Here is a 13,212-nt window from a genome sequence, read left to right as displayed (position 1 = left end):
CAAACCAAGAAAAACAATTACATTCAGGTGTAGATGCATGGCATTAAAGACATCAGTTTGATCAATATTTGTCTTGTTATAAAATTGTCTTTGAGTGAATACAACATATGTATTACTTGCAAAACAATGCATGCTTCTTATGCAGTTATGGCAAGTTGATAAGCTAGCAAAATGCAACTGAGCACCATGCAAAGAGAGTAATATCAGATCCTGGTCTACTCATGCGTCAAGAGTGGTGAATATAAAGTAACTTATCTAGCATGACATCATCTCCGGATCCTGTTTGCATTTATGATGGCTTGCGGACCTGGATAAAAGTCGGTCTAGTCTAATCAGTTCAAGTCCCAATGGCGTCGACAATCGGCTTCCAAATATTTGATTAGTTGTGTTGGGGGCACAATCCGAGAAGAGTGATGAATTGTCAGGTAAAGGTTCTTCTGTCTTCAGCTCTCCCTACAAACATACAGCAGATAAAAAACAACATCAATTTGTTTTTTGCAAACATATACAGGACTGCATTGTCAAAACTCCAATGGCAAAGGCCCCTGCAGTATGTTGCATCGAGCAAAATGTAACCAAAATCTAACACTTACCAAAATGGATGCGTTGCAATTTTAAATACTGTATTTAAATTTTTTTAAACGCGACAGATTAATGCTCTTTTAGTGTGAAGTCTATTCAAATGACCAAGTGCCCATAAAACGGTGCCAAAGTCTTTTATAAAGCTGTCTAAATAACGAACCTCAGTTCACTTCAACCTAGTTTCTTGAGACAAAGACGCCACCAAATGGGGCCTGAAGTAACGCTTTTATTGTTTTGGCCGTAACACTAACTGATCAAATAATGGAGGATAGGTTCCCCAATGTCGATCAGCTAAAATTACTCCAAGAGTGCGACGACGACTCATCAAGGAGGTTGCAAAAGAACCTCAAATAATACTTCAAGAACCCCAGACCTTGATGGTCTCAGTTCAGGTCAGTGTTCACAACTCTACCAAAGACACGTGCCAAAAACGGCATCCATGGGAGAGGCGAAAACCACTGCTGTCTAAAGAGAACACAAAGGCTTGCCCCACATTTGCCAAAATAAATCTTCATGATCTTCAAGACTTTTGGAAAAAAAAACATTCAGTGTACTAAGGAGTCAAAAAGTGAACTTTTCGGAAGATGTTATGACTGGGGTAAAAATGGCACAGCGTTTGATAAAAAGAACATCATGTCAACAGTGAGACATTGTGGTGGTTGTGTGATGGTCTGTGGCCGTTTCCTGCCTCAGGACCACGACTGCTTCTTGGGACAATGAATTCTGCTGTCTACCAGAAAATCCTGAAGGAGAACGCACGACAATCAGTTTGCGCCCTCAAACGCAAGTGCTCTTGAATTATGCAGCAGGACAACGATCCGACACACAACAGCAAGTCCACCTCTGAATGGCCATAAAAAAAATAGGTTTTGCATTGGCCAGGTCAAAGTCCGAATTTGAATCCAGTAGAGATATACTGGTGTGACCTTAAACGGGCAGTTCATGCTAGAAAAGCCTCTAATACGGCGGCGTTGAAGAAATTCTGTGAAGAAGGGTGGGGCAAAATTCCTCCAGAGCAATGTGAAGGATTCATCACCAATTATCGCAAACGATTGATTTTAGTTATTGCTGCCAAAGGTGGTACAACCCATTATTAGGTTCAGGGGTCAATTACTGTTTCATATAGGGACAGGTAGGTTTGTATTTACTTTGTGTCTAACTAAACTCAATTGGCATTTAATGTGTTTTGTATTTCCTTGGGCCGTCTCTGTGTGATATTAAAATTGGTTTGATGAACTGAAATCTTTGTGTGTGATATATAGGCAAAGAAACAGAAATCGGGAAGGGGGCAAATACTTTTTTACGACGCTGTGCATTCATTTAACAAAACCTTCCTGAACACAGATACTTTTAGACGAGTAATTTGACTGATGGTTTTGAATTGGAGAGACATTAGGATATTTATAAAATTCATGACAAAGTACATTGCTCTGGACAATGTTTATTTTTTCTGAGACGTATTCATTTATACTGAACAATGAACACACTTACCAACTCGTCGTAATTCCGCAAGAAACTCCAGTTCTTGTCCCTGTGAATGCATTGGTGATTACTCGATCTGTATGGCGCGATGAGAGGGAACTCACCATTCCAGTACTGCTCTCCTTTCACTCCACACCATTTCTCTCCACGCTTGGTCGTGCTTGACTGGATCACTCGCGTCTGCACCCCGCGTCGAGGAGGACGTCGTGTCTCGAGCCCTCTTCAGACATTTGGCCGCGAATTCTTGCTTTGTTATCGGCCTGCTCCCTTTCGTTCGTTCCGGTAGCCGGTAGCCAGCAGATGACGCGCGTCTAAGATTGTTCAAGTCCATTTTGCTCAAAGATAAATATAAATAACTTATTAAGACCCGTATACACTGTCTTACTGCGGGCCCATTGTAAGTTAGGTCAGATGACCGAAGGATCAAATCACGGCACATACTTCCGCGTGTTTACGTTTCCATGGAAACTGAGAGTGCAGTACTGTATTTGATTGTACCTTGCATTTTAATTGGGCTTGAAAAATATTCTACTAATGATACAACAAAACGATGTATACATACATGACACCATATATAATTTGAATTTGAATGTTTTTGAGCACTAACACACACGCGCGCCACTAGTTGAGCTTGCACCATTTGGAGGTCACATGTGCCGAATCCAAAAGTTACTAGTAACAAGCCATGTCGCATTGTGAAGTATTGTTTGGTAGCAGCTTTATAATCCTTGCATTGTACTTGTGAGTTTTTGAGAGTTTCTGTTTTAATTTCGTTGCAGGATGTCAGAATAGCCTCCCATAGTACTGTACCTGTTTTAATGTTAACTGTTTACCACCACCTTTGACCTTGGGTTTTGAACGGGGTGAAATCGGGGAGGATGGGGCCACACCAGGTGTTTCTCTTCGCTCCACAAGGTAATTTCAATTTACTCTTTTATTCTTTATGCTGAATTTTATACCCAGGGTATGAAAATCACGGATTACGTAATTACTTTGTACACTTATTTTTCACTATTCCCTGCACTGATGTTTAAACGGGCTTGAAAATCAAAACTTTTATTTTGAAGCCTGTCACCCAAACCCGGATGTTCCTTCCGTGCGCAGCGCTTTTAGATGTGACGTTCCAGTGGATGTCGCACATGATAGAGGTGACTGTGTTAAGGTAAAATGGAAGATTTTATGCAACATTTTCTTTTGTGTAAAATAGACTGATTTATTTGTTCTGTGTGTCTATATGTAGATATTTTAATGATTGGCCCAATATTACAGGTAGAGGCTATATCATGTGCGAAAATGAATATGAGATTCCACTCTTATCGCTTTTTTCGTTATGTTTAAATAGATTAACTAAGCGTACAATGTCGGGTTTTTGATGACTTGCCCTTTCTTGACTTGAATAATGTCAGACGTGATGTGGCATCACTCTCTTCATTCAGGCTTCACTGGTATCTTAATTCGTGCTAGCCCGTCTCGCGTCCACTCACATCCACTTGTGACGTTTGACAGGACATACCAGAACCATTCGCTCGAGTACAAAATAGAAATGAAAACAAAAGTGTGCTAACTTCCGGCTGCTCTTACTTTGACTTGACTTGCACTGCGCACACAGATACACGAAAGAAGCGAAATGTGCAGTATATGAACAAATTAAGAGCCGTCTCGAGAGCATGTTTTGATCGGGCGTGTCAGAATGGCATATCTGAATCTGTGTTAGCTAATAAGAAGTCAGTCTTATTGCATGCAAAAAACAAAACAAAACAAAACAAATCATGTTTTAACACAGCACAGTTTACCGGCAATAGTGGTTAGCACCGCTGCTTCACAGAATCGAGAGGCTCAGTGTCCCATCTGCTGTTCATTTGAACACCCCTATCCTCAAAGAAGCTATTCAGAAGTGATGCTCAGTTAGACTGGTGTAACATGTCCAGAAAGAGACAGTCGCTGTATCAGGATATACGTTTTTGTTGCATGAGGTTTCAACTATTGTCTTCTGACCTCATAATCCCATCTATACCAATGTACACTGTTACCAGTCACACTATGCAGCCTAATTCTCTTCACTGTGGTTGACCAGTGACCTGAATTTGCAACAGGGTCACAGTGCACAATACAGGTGGAAGTGGAAGGGACAGTCCAGACATGGACCGTCAGTAGTGGAACCACCTTGGGTCTTGAAAAGAGAGGAGGCTATAAATCGAGCAGACTGTTAGGGGATTAGTGGGGTTTAATCGGAGGGATGGCTCTTGTTGTTGGTTTATACTCACTGTTTTCACAAAGCATCATTGTAGGACGTTTTGCTCAACAGTCTAGTGATTTAAGCATAGCTTGACCCGGATACTCATATGGAGTTCAGTGGGAAAGGGCATACAGTGAGTGTTAGTTGGGAAGATGTGTGTGCTGTCTCTGATTTAGGACTCTGTGTTTTCTTAAAGTGCCACCTTTTACACTGTAATTTTTCTTTCTACTTTCCCATCTCCTTTTCCTTTTGCGATTAGTATTTCCCCCCCTCCCCCATATACTTACATTGACTCTGCATCTGGTAAACTACATGTGATCAAATTTTACACGTTTCCCACATGGCATACTTGTCAAGGCAACTTTGTCACGAGGGGGGCATGACTTTGGTGTCAGTATTCTTGATCTTCTGTAGGTTTGTGCTCAGTGCTTACTGTTAAACTTAATTGCAAATATGTGATGTTCTTCTGAAAGTGCCAGATCAACTGAAACATGAAATGAACTGCCGCTGTGCCAATGATGTCGTCTTTTGCTTTCTTGAGATTAGACAATACAATACAATACAATACAATACATGCTGATTTATATAGCGCTTTCACAACAGCGGCAGCTGTAACAAAGCGCTTAACAAAACAGTTAACATGAAGTAAAATAATAAACACAACACATAACATAAAACACGGACAGTCGTGCAGTCCTAACCACTTTTCCGTCACACGCTTTGTTGTTTGAAGCAGTTTGAGATGAAAGAGGAGAGAATCAAAGTGTCCTTTAACCAGTGGATCAGAGACGTCATGCTCAAAATGTGCACACGTCGGCTACAAGCTAAGTTTCAAAGTCAACAAGAAGCTGTAGCACCCATTGACGAAAAAAGAGATTGGTTCACTTATCCTGTCCCATGGAAATCCATTTCAATTCCAAGCGGCGACTCACGGTTCCAAATACTCAGACCCACTTAGGTTCTAAGAATAGGGCGTCTTATATTGTTTTAGCCGCTGGCCTTGAGAAGGAGATGACAAAGGAGGATGTTTCAGAGCCCGTGGAGGAAGTTGCTTCTTTGGACTGCGTCACTACATTTTCTCCTCATCAGCATCCGGTCATCCATCAGGTGGCCTCTGCACCAATGCCTGACGACTGTGGTGAGGGCATACATGAATGCGCACACTCATGATATGCTTTCTTTGAAAAAGTTTACAGATCCTCATGAGATATCATTTAAATCATGTGATTTTACAGGTAAAATAAAAAGGCATTTACCCCATTTAGACAAATAAAAACAGAACTGGCAAAGCCCGCCTGTAAACACAAAGATCTTTCCTTAGAAAATTCAGGAAATGAACACTATAAAATCACACACGGGCATGATAATTACATAAAATATTTTCTCAATTTGGTTAGGGCATTGTAATGTTTAGATACTATAAATGTATACTATCTGTGCACATGGATGGAGTTTAATATTACTGTAAAATGTGTGGGTTGATCAGGAACGGAATTCGTCATAAAGGCTCACAAAAAAAAACATGCAAGTGACTACAAAAAGTTGCAACATTGACAAATTCAAACAAATATGTATTTTCAGTAAGGGTCAGATCTGTTGACCTTGAGTTAATACTGTAAGTAAACCGTCGTGGATCTTTTGGAAACTGTCAGCAGTACAAGAGAATCTCAGCTTTTGCCTTTCGATGCAAGTTGCGAAAGACAGCTTTCAGTCCCATATTTAAGACATTTATTGTCCATTTCTGCGGTGTAGCTGGTAAGCCATTTTGTAGCTCAAACTGCCTTCGGAGAGGACATTCCCTATGAAAATACTATTTTTATTTTTATTTTTTAATGGGGAAAATATATGGATTCAGCCAAAGTGATACTTACCGTCTTTGTTTGTGTTCTCCCCACCCACCATGGGCAGAATTCTCCTTCTTTGACCCCAGCGAGCCACAGTGCAGGGAGGTTCTGCAAGAGCCCACCACCACCATACCGGAACTGTTTGCTGTCCTTAGGCAGTGGGTTCCCCAGGTTCAGAAGAACATTGATCTGATTGGCAATGAGGTAATGCTGTACCCCTTTTTCCTCCCCTCGCCCCAGCAACAAGCACACTAGCACAAGCACACACAGTTCAGCAAACTAGTAGGACAATCGTGTCTTACTAGTGACATTTTTTCCATGACTGTATGACATTTATGCACACTGGAAGGACAACTGTTGCACACTGGTGGCAGTAGACAACTCCAGTACATGTTGCTATTGAGGCGAAACTGTGCCCTAGTTGACATCTACATGCTACTTTTGCTCCAAGTCAAGTGCTAAGTGTTACCTCGTGGAATTTTCTAATTGACAAGTGTGTAACAACACGCAATGAGTAGGTCATACTTTCTGTGACAATTTAATTTCTGCCTACTAGAAGGACAACTTGGGCATACAAGTCTGCACTTCTTGACATCTGGTACAAGCTTTTCACTGACTCGACTGGTTTTTATCTTATATATTTTTTTGCCCAGATACTGAACAGAGGTTGTGGTGTAAATGATCGAGATGGTCTGACAGACATGAGCCTTCTGCACTACTGTTGCAAGGCGGGAGCCCCGGGCATTGGTTAGTATTGGCTACTGTTCATCGAATATCAAGGCAAAATTAGAAGTTTGTCTTTTATCACATATTTGACTTACGTGATATGAACGCGACTCAGTATGACGTGGTCACAAAAGCTGTTCAAATGGTATTTCCACAGAATGCACTGCAAAGAGCTAACAATCACCACCCAAACTACTCCTGTTTTTGTTCTTTAGGTGATGCAGATACAGCTTCCGGTTTTGCCCGCCACCTTCTCGCACTGGGAGCTGATCCAAACCTCCGCTCCCGTTGGACAAACATGAGGGCTCTGCATTACGCTGCCTACTTTGATGTGCCCCAGCTCATTCGAGTGGTATTGCAGGCTTCTCAACCTGGAGGTAAGACAAGGCTTGGCTGGCCGAGCCATCAAAATATGTCCCTCGCAATGAAGTGACATGCTGAATTGTCAAAAGTGAATGGAAATAACAGACGAGGACCGTGAAACAGTGCAAGAGTAGGTTTGTTTCCTTTCTGGATCCCAAGAGGACTGCCGTAAACCACATTTTGTTAGAGCGTACCACAATCGCGAGAGAAAGGCCACACACTCAGTTGTCATCCTCAGATTCACTAAGAGACACCACAAGATTAGACTTTTATAGCAGTGGAAACTTGAACGTCTAATAACTTTTTTTTTTAAAAAGGCTCTTATCGCTAAGAAAGCTCGGCTCGTCCACTTTGACGATCCAATTGCAAAACATGCATTGAACTCACTGGTCCTGCGGAGGAGGTAAAAATTAAAATAAGGAGCGAGACGTCAGATGCTACCAAATGTCTTCGAAGTTTAATCAGGACTTTTTCCATCGACTTTGGCCTTCCAATGTTCCGCTCATGTAAATGAACATCATGTCATCCATTAACCAACCACCATAAATGATGGGTCTTACCCATCATGCTGTACGATCATTCACTTTCAATCCATCCATCCATCCATTCATTTCCCGATCCGGTTTATCCTGACAATGGTCGCGGGGGGTTGGGGGGTTTCTGGAACCTACCCGAGCTGTCTTCGGGCAGTAGGCGGGGGGCACCCTGAACTGGTTGCCAGCCAATCGCAGGGCACACATAGACGCACAACCATTCCTGCTCACGCTCACACCGAGGGACCATTTAGAGCAGTGGTCCTCAACTAGAAATGCTGGAGGTCCATTTTTTTTTTTTATTAAGACCAAGGTCCGGTCCCATGCATGGCGGTCATAAGGAGCAGGGCTATATGCCCATTTAGTATGGGCATATATAAAATAACAATTATTCACTCTGCCAGTACACAGCAAATAATGAGAGGTATTTTGTTGAGGCACAGGAACTCTTTTATTTTGTTAAGTTGTGCCTGCTAAGAAGATGCATCAAAATATCCATTTCCTTTAACAAAAGAAATCAATCCCAATTTGCATTTTGTATTGCATCACAAAGCTGGCCAGACAAATCAGCAGCAGGGACTTCAGTTCGTCTGGTCGATGTGGAATCTGACAGTGGAATATGCTTTATTTTGGCTGTCATTTGCTCCTTTTCTTTGCCTTCAAACATTGTGCCCATAACTTCAGTCATGCATTCTTTTATAATTTCTGCATCAAAGAATGGTTTCTTGTGCTTACCCAAAACCCAGGCCACTTTCAGTGAGCACTCTGTTGCTTTTTGTTGGTGTGTCATACATGTCACAATCTTCCTGCTTGAGTCTTGATATGACCTTTTCAGTTTCTTTATTTCGTTTGTTCTTAGCTCTGAATTAGGAGGGAAATCCCGTTCAAAAGAGCTGTGCTCTGTCACATAGTGGCGTTTAATATTTTGACTCTTGACCAGAGCTACCGTCTTTAGGCATATTAGACACCGTGGCTTGGTGCTCGACAGAGGTAGAATGAAAGCATAGTTGTCAGTCCATTCTTCATTGAAACGCCGATTTTCACTGTCCACCTTTCTCTTTGAAGCAATTTTAGAGGACGCCATTGTGACGTTTATTTACCTGTTCTGCTGTTAAACAGCTCTCAAAGACCCCCTGGTAGATGGGAGCAAAACTGCACACAATCGAAACCTTCGTCTTAATTGTGTGTGCGGCTCTCCTGGACTCAGTGGACTGAAGCTGTGAACACACGGTGGCGTTGCGCATGCGTCTGTTTCCGGCCACAATGAACTATTTTGAATGCGTGTTTATTGGGATAGACGCGTGCTGACGCTTATGTATGGGCACACCTTAAATTCAGAGGAGCCAATCAGCGCCTCGTATATGCTGACGCTTATGTATGGACACACCTTCAGTTCAGAGGAGCCAATCAGCGCATCGTTATCGCCGACATGCCCTGCTCAACCAGGGTCTCTTATCGCCGACATGCCCTGCTCAACCAGGGTCTCCAGTCAGTCAAACATTATACACACAAAGTCGCGCTGCCGCGGTCCTCTGCCTTACATCCGTTAGTGCAGGCCAAGAATACAACGGATAATTTTAACAAGCGATTGCGGTAATGCGCAGATTATAGTCCACAAATATAAAATGTATAACTTAAAAATCACTTTATAAATTATTATTTTATACAATTTGCCGAGGGACCGGACAGAGGAGGCCCGGACAGAGGAGGTCGGCGGTCCGGACTGAGGAGGTCGGCGGTCCGATCGTGGATCGCGGTCCGCCAGTTGAGGAAGAGGGATTTAGAGTGTTCATGTTTTTGGAATGTGGGACAAAATAATTGAGAGCAAAAAAAGAATTTTAACTACCCAGCATTTTCAGAGGATCACATTCATGTCTTAATTCTTACTCTTTCGCTGTGCATGCTGAGCCAACTATTTTCTTGACCTTGCACTTAAATGTTTGCACTATCCCAAAAACTATAACAATCTAAAATTATAGTTATCAAGCCGGTCTCATTCCTTCTCAGTCATGGCATTCTCAGAAACCTGTTGAAATGGTGATACTACAGATATCGATTGTCTGCCTTATTATACTGCCACGTATTCCTTCCTTATGCATGTCTGATAGATTCAGTATCCATCCAGAAAATGCTGATGTAGATTGTGTCTATTGAAATGTCATCTTATCATCCTTTTAAAGGGAAAAGCATTCACCTAACCTCAGCAGCTTTGAGTCTCTTTTCTCTATCTTGGATAGTAAAAGAAACACAAAATGTAGAGGATACTTGGAGATTTAACATTGATTTGTTTAAGTGTGAACCACCATCTAACTTAATGAACACAGTCTCTTTATTTTTTCACCCTGTTCTTGTTTTATTTCTAGATTGTCATTTTCGTTTCCTTACAGTAGAGCTATCCTATTCATTTCTTAGATTTGGAAATTACAGGTTTTATTGGCATTTCTGATTGACTTCTTTCCGATTCTGCAGAACAAAAGAAACAATAGCTGCAATCATTTTTTATCCCTCGCAAATTCAATATTGCAAATTTGCTTCACAGAATTCGTAATCCTTTCGGTCCTTCATGTCTGTGGTTTCCTGGGATGATGTACAAAAGATGTTAATGAAGCCTAGACTAGCTTTTCTATAATCACTGCAAAAAAAAAAACAAAAACATGAGTAACTCATCTAAAGGGAAATCTTAGATTAATGGATGAGTTAAAAAAAAAACTCTCATATGAAAAATAAAACTACAGGTACAAAGAAAAGCTATTAGTCACCTAATAATTATGAAATTCATAAGAAACATGTAAAAATAAAGCCTATTATTCAAATAAATGTATTAACGATTCAAGCGACATTTCTTTGTTGTATAATTTATTATTTGCACATGGACAACTGATAACAAAATACAAATGGTATAAAACATACCCAGAACAAAGGGAGAAATTGTGCGGGTGAGAGCAGAAAACCCAAATAGGGCTCATAATGTCACGTCGCGTGTCCGCCAGCAGGTGGCGGGTTTTCTCACCCGCCATCTGCGCACCTGTCCGTAATTTCGGGCTGATTACCCTCCTATATTAATGAGACTCCGGCAGTTCTCCCACTGCCGGAGAATTCCTCACCGTGCCATTGATCTCTCGTGCTAACTCCTCTATTTGTAGATTACTCGTTGCCTTCTTGCCTTGCGGCCTTGACTCTTGCCATTCGCGTTAGTCACTAAATTGAATACTTAGATATTGCCTAATCAGTAGCTCCTCGCACTTTGTTTTTTCAGCGAGCGTTTTCAGTTGTTTCCTTATTTCTTCCCTGGTCCTTATTTGACCAGCGTTTTGTGTTTCCGTTTTTTCCCTGTCGGGCTCTTTCTGTTTTTGTCATTAAAGACACTCTTTGCTTTGAGAAAATTCTTTCGTTGTCTGTTTTCCGGGGATCCAATCCTTTATTTTTTCGTTCTGCACGGAGCGATCATTATCGCTTCGGGCAGATCGTGACAGAATTCTCCGGCCACCATGGATCCCGCAGACATCGAAAAAATTTTTTCCGCTCTTTCCCGACAAGAGCAACAGATGAGTCAGCAGGGCCAAGCCATTAGGGAACTCCGTGGCGCGGTCTCCATGCTGGCTCATCGGTCCGATGATTTAGAACCTCGGTTGGTCCGGGTGGAAGAACGGAGACCATCTCCCCCCGGGGTTCATTCTATTATTCCCGAAGCGCCCTCCTCATTTCCCGTTATGACGAGGGAGCCATCGCTTCCACACCCCCCTCGCTACGGGGGCGAGCACGGGCAGTGTGGACACTTCCTCCACCTGTGCTCTCTCATATTCGACCTACAGCCTTCTGCCTATGCTAATGACGCCGCCAAGGTGGCTTATGTCATGAGTCTGTTAACAGGTCCGGCGGCATCGTGGGCGATTGCGACCAGTGACGCCAAGCCGAATCTCCGTACCTCGTTCCCCGACTTCGTGGCTGCGTTCCGCCGGGTGTTCCATCATCCCGTGCGAGGCAGAGAGGCAGAGGGCCGGCTACTCGCCCTCCGCCAGGGAGAGCGATCGGTAGCGGATTACTCCATCGAGTTCCGGATCCTGGCCGCCCAGAGTGGATACGATGATCGGGCGCTGTGTGGCCTGTTTCGCCGCGGGCTAAACCCTCAACTCAAGGACGAGCTGGCGACCCGCGACCACAGCACCAACCTGGAGGAACTAATCGACCTCTCCCTCCTCATGGACAATCGCCTGAGGGAGCGAAGCCGGGAGCGTGGAGGTGATCGGTCCCAGTTCCGACGAACACCCACGGAGGAACAGGTGCAGCTGGGAGGCAGGGACGCTGGTGCGGAGGAAAGAAAGCGTCGTTTCAGCGACCGAGCGACGACTGACGGCGTTCCACCATCTCCTCACGCCGCAACCAGCCATCCGGGGTCGTCACCCCCTGCCCACCAGGAGTACTGTGAGTCACGACCGCGCGCGCCCCCCTTCGAGTCTAGGCGAGTCGACTCGCGGCCTGGACACCCCAACAGACTCGAACTCGAGGGGGAGATATTAACGGGGTCCCGGTCGTGGCGGGTTCGGGCTCTGGTTGACTCGGGGGCTGATGACTGTATAATGGACACCGATCTCGCATCCGAGCTGGGTTGTTCCGTGGAGAGGTTGATAGATAGGAAGCGGGTTTGTGATCTTGATGGGCGCCTCCTGGCGGTAGTTACGCATAGGACGGAGCCGTTGAAACTCCTACTGTCCGGCAACCATGTCGAACATCGCCGTTTTTACCTAATGCCGTCTCGCAATGCCCCGATCGTTCTCGGGTTACCCTGGCTGAAGACACACAATCCCGTGATTTCCTGGGCGCGCCCAGCGATAGACAGCTGGAGCCCATATTGTTACCAGCACTGTCTTCAATCGGCCGTCGGGAAGCATGAACGTGTCACGCCCCCCGAGGAGATCTGCCTTGACGGAGTGCCGGATTGCTATCGGGATCTAAAGGAGGTGTTCAGCGAGGATCGTGCCCACTCTTTGCCCCCACACCGCCCCTACGATTGTGCTATAGACCTGCAGGCGGGCGCTCCGTTGCCGACCTCGCGGCTGTATCAGGTGTCCCAACCCGAGCGCGAGGCATTGACGGAGTACATCAACAGCTCGCTCGCCGCAGGTCTTATTAGACCATCGCGTTCACCGTTAGGGGCGGGTTTTTTCTTCGTAGGGAAGAAAGACAAGACCCTGCGACCCTGCGTAGACTATCGGGGATTAAACGAGATAACAATTAAGAATAGATACCCGCTACCCTTGCTGGACTCCGCCTTCGCCCCATTGCAGTCAGCCACCATTTTCTCCAAATTAGACTTGCGCAGCGCTTACCACTTGATTCGCATCCGGGAGGGTGACGAGTGGAAGACGGCTTTTAAGACCCCTCTGGGTCATTTTGAATACCTGGTTATGCCTTTTGGGCTCACCAACGCCCCTGCCGTTTTTCAAAA

The 13,212-nt window shown here is 44.1% G+C and overlaps 2 protein-coding genes across 7 annotated transcripts in view; one reads left to right on the top strand and one right to left on the bottom strand.

Annotated features, from left to right (window-relative positions):
• Positions 1-56: 56 nt before the first annotated feature.
• c14h2orf50 (chromosome 14 C2orf50 homolog) lies at positions 57-2,670 on the bottom strand. Its single transcript, XM_052085872.1, has 3 exons — positions 2,169-2,670; positions 2,074-2,113; positions 57-453 (listed from the first exon to the last, which is right to left on the bottom strand). The coding sequence occupies exons 1-3, from the start codon at positions 2,501-2,503 to the stop codon at positions 256-258; spliced, it is 573 nt and encodes a 190-aa protein (XP_051941832.1). The 5' UTR covers positions 2,504-2,670; the 3' UTR covers positions 57-255.
• A 37-nt stretch (positions 2,671-2,707) lies between these two features.
• Positions 2,708-13,212, top strand: part of LOC127614417 (CAP-Gly domain-containing linker protein 4-like) — a 51,951-nt gene continuing 41,446 nt past the window's right edge. For 3 of the 6 annotated variants that reach the window (XR_007966508.1, XM_052085724.1, XM_052085720.1), the window contains exons 1-6: positions 2,708-2,979; positions 3,132-3,226; positions 5,249-5,438; positions 6,209-6,348; positions 6,798-6,891; positions 7,086-7,247. Coding sequence is in view for 5 of the 6 variants with exons in the window: in XM_052085724.1 (XP_051941684.1) it covers positions 2,943-2,979; positions 3,132-3,226; positions 5,249-5,438; positions 6,209-6,348; positions 6,798-6,891; positions 7,086-7,247 (718 nt within the window). In the remaining variant the exon portion in view is untranslated. Of the gene's footprint in view, positions 2,980-3,131; positions 3,334-5,248; positions 5,439-6,208; positions 6,349-6,797; positions 6,892-7,085; positions 7,248-13,212 lie in introns of those variants that run through there. The other 3 variants (XM_052085721.1, XM_052085722.1, XM_052085723.1) reach the window with 3 other exon arrangements.

Source organism: Hippocampus zosterae, chromosome 14 (assembly GCF_025434085.1).
Source record: "Hippocampus zosterae strain Florida chromosome 14, ASM2543408v3, whole genome shotgun sequence".
NCBI lineage: Eukaryota > Metazoa > Chordata > Actinopteri > Syngnathiformes > Syngnathidae > Hippocampus > Hippocampus zosterae.
Note: the sequence above shows the minus strand (reverse complement) of the source record. Positions and strands in the feature narration are given on the sequence as shown.

Excerpts from the sequence above, each read along its gene's own strand:
- c14h2orf50 (XM_052085872.1), bottom strand. The coding sequence starts at position 2,503 with ATGTGCCGTGATTTGATCCTTCGGTCATCTGACCTAACTTACAATGGG. Across the intron at positions 2,114-2,168 it reads AGGAGAGCAGTACTGGAATG|GGACAAGAACTGGAGTTTCT; the intron begins GTGAGTTCCCTC and ends ATGCATTCACAG. Across the intron at positions 454-2,073 it reads TGCGGAATTACGACGAGTTG|GGAGAGCTGAAGACAGAAGA; the intron begins GTAAGTGTGTTC and ends GTATGTTTGTAG.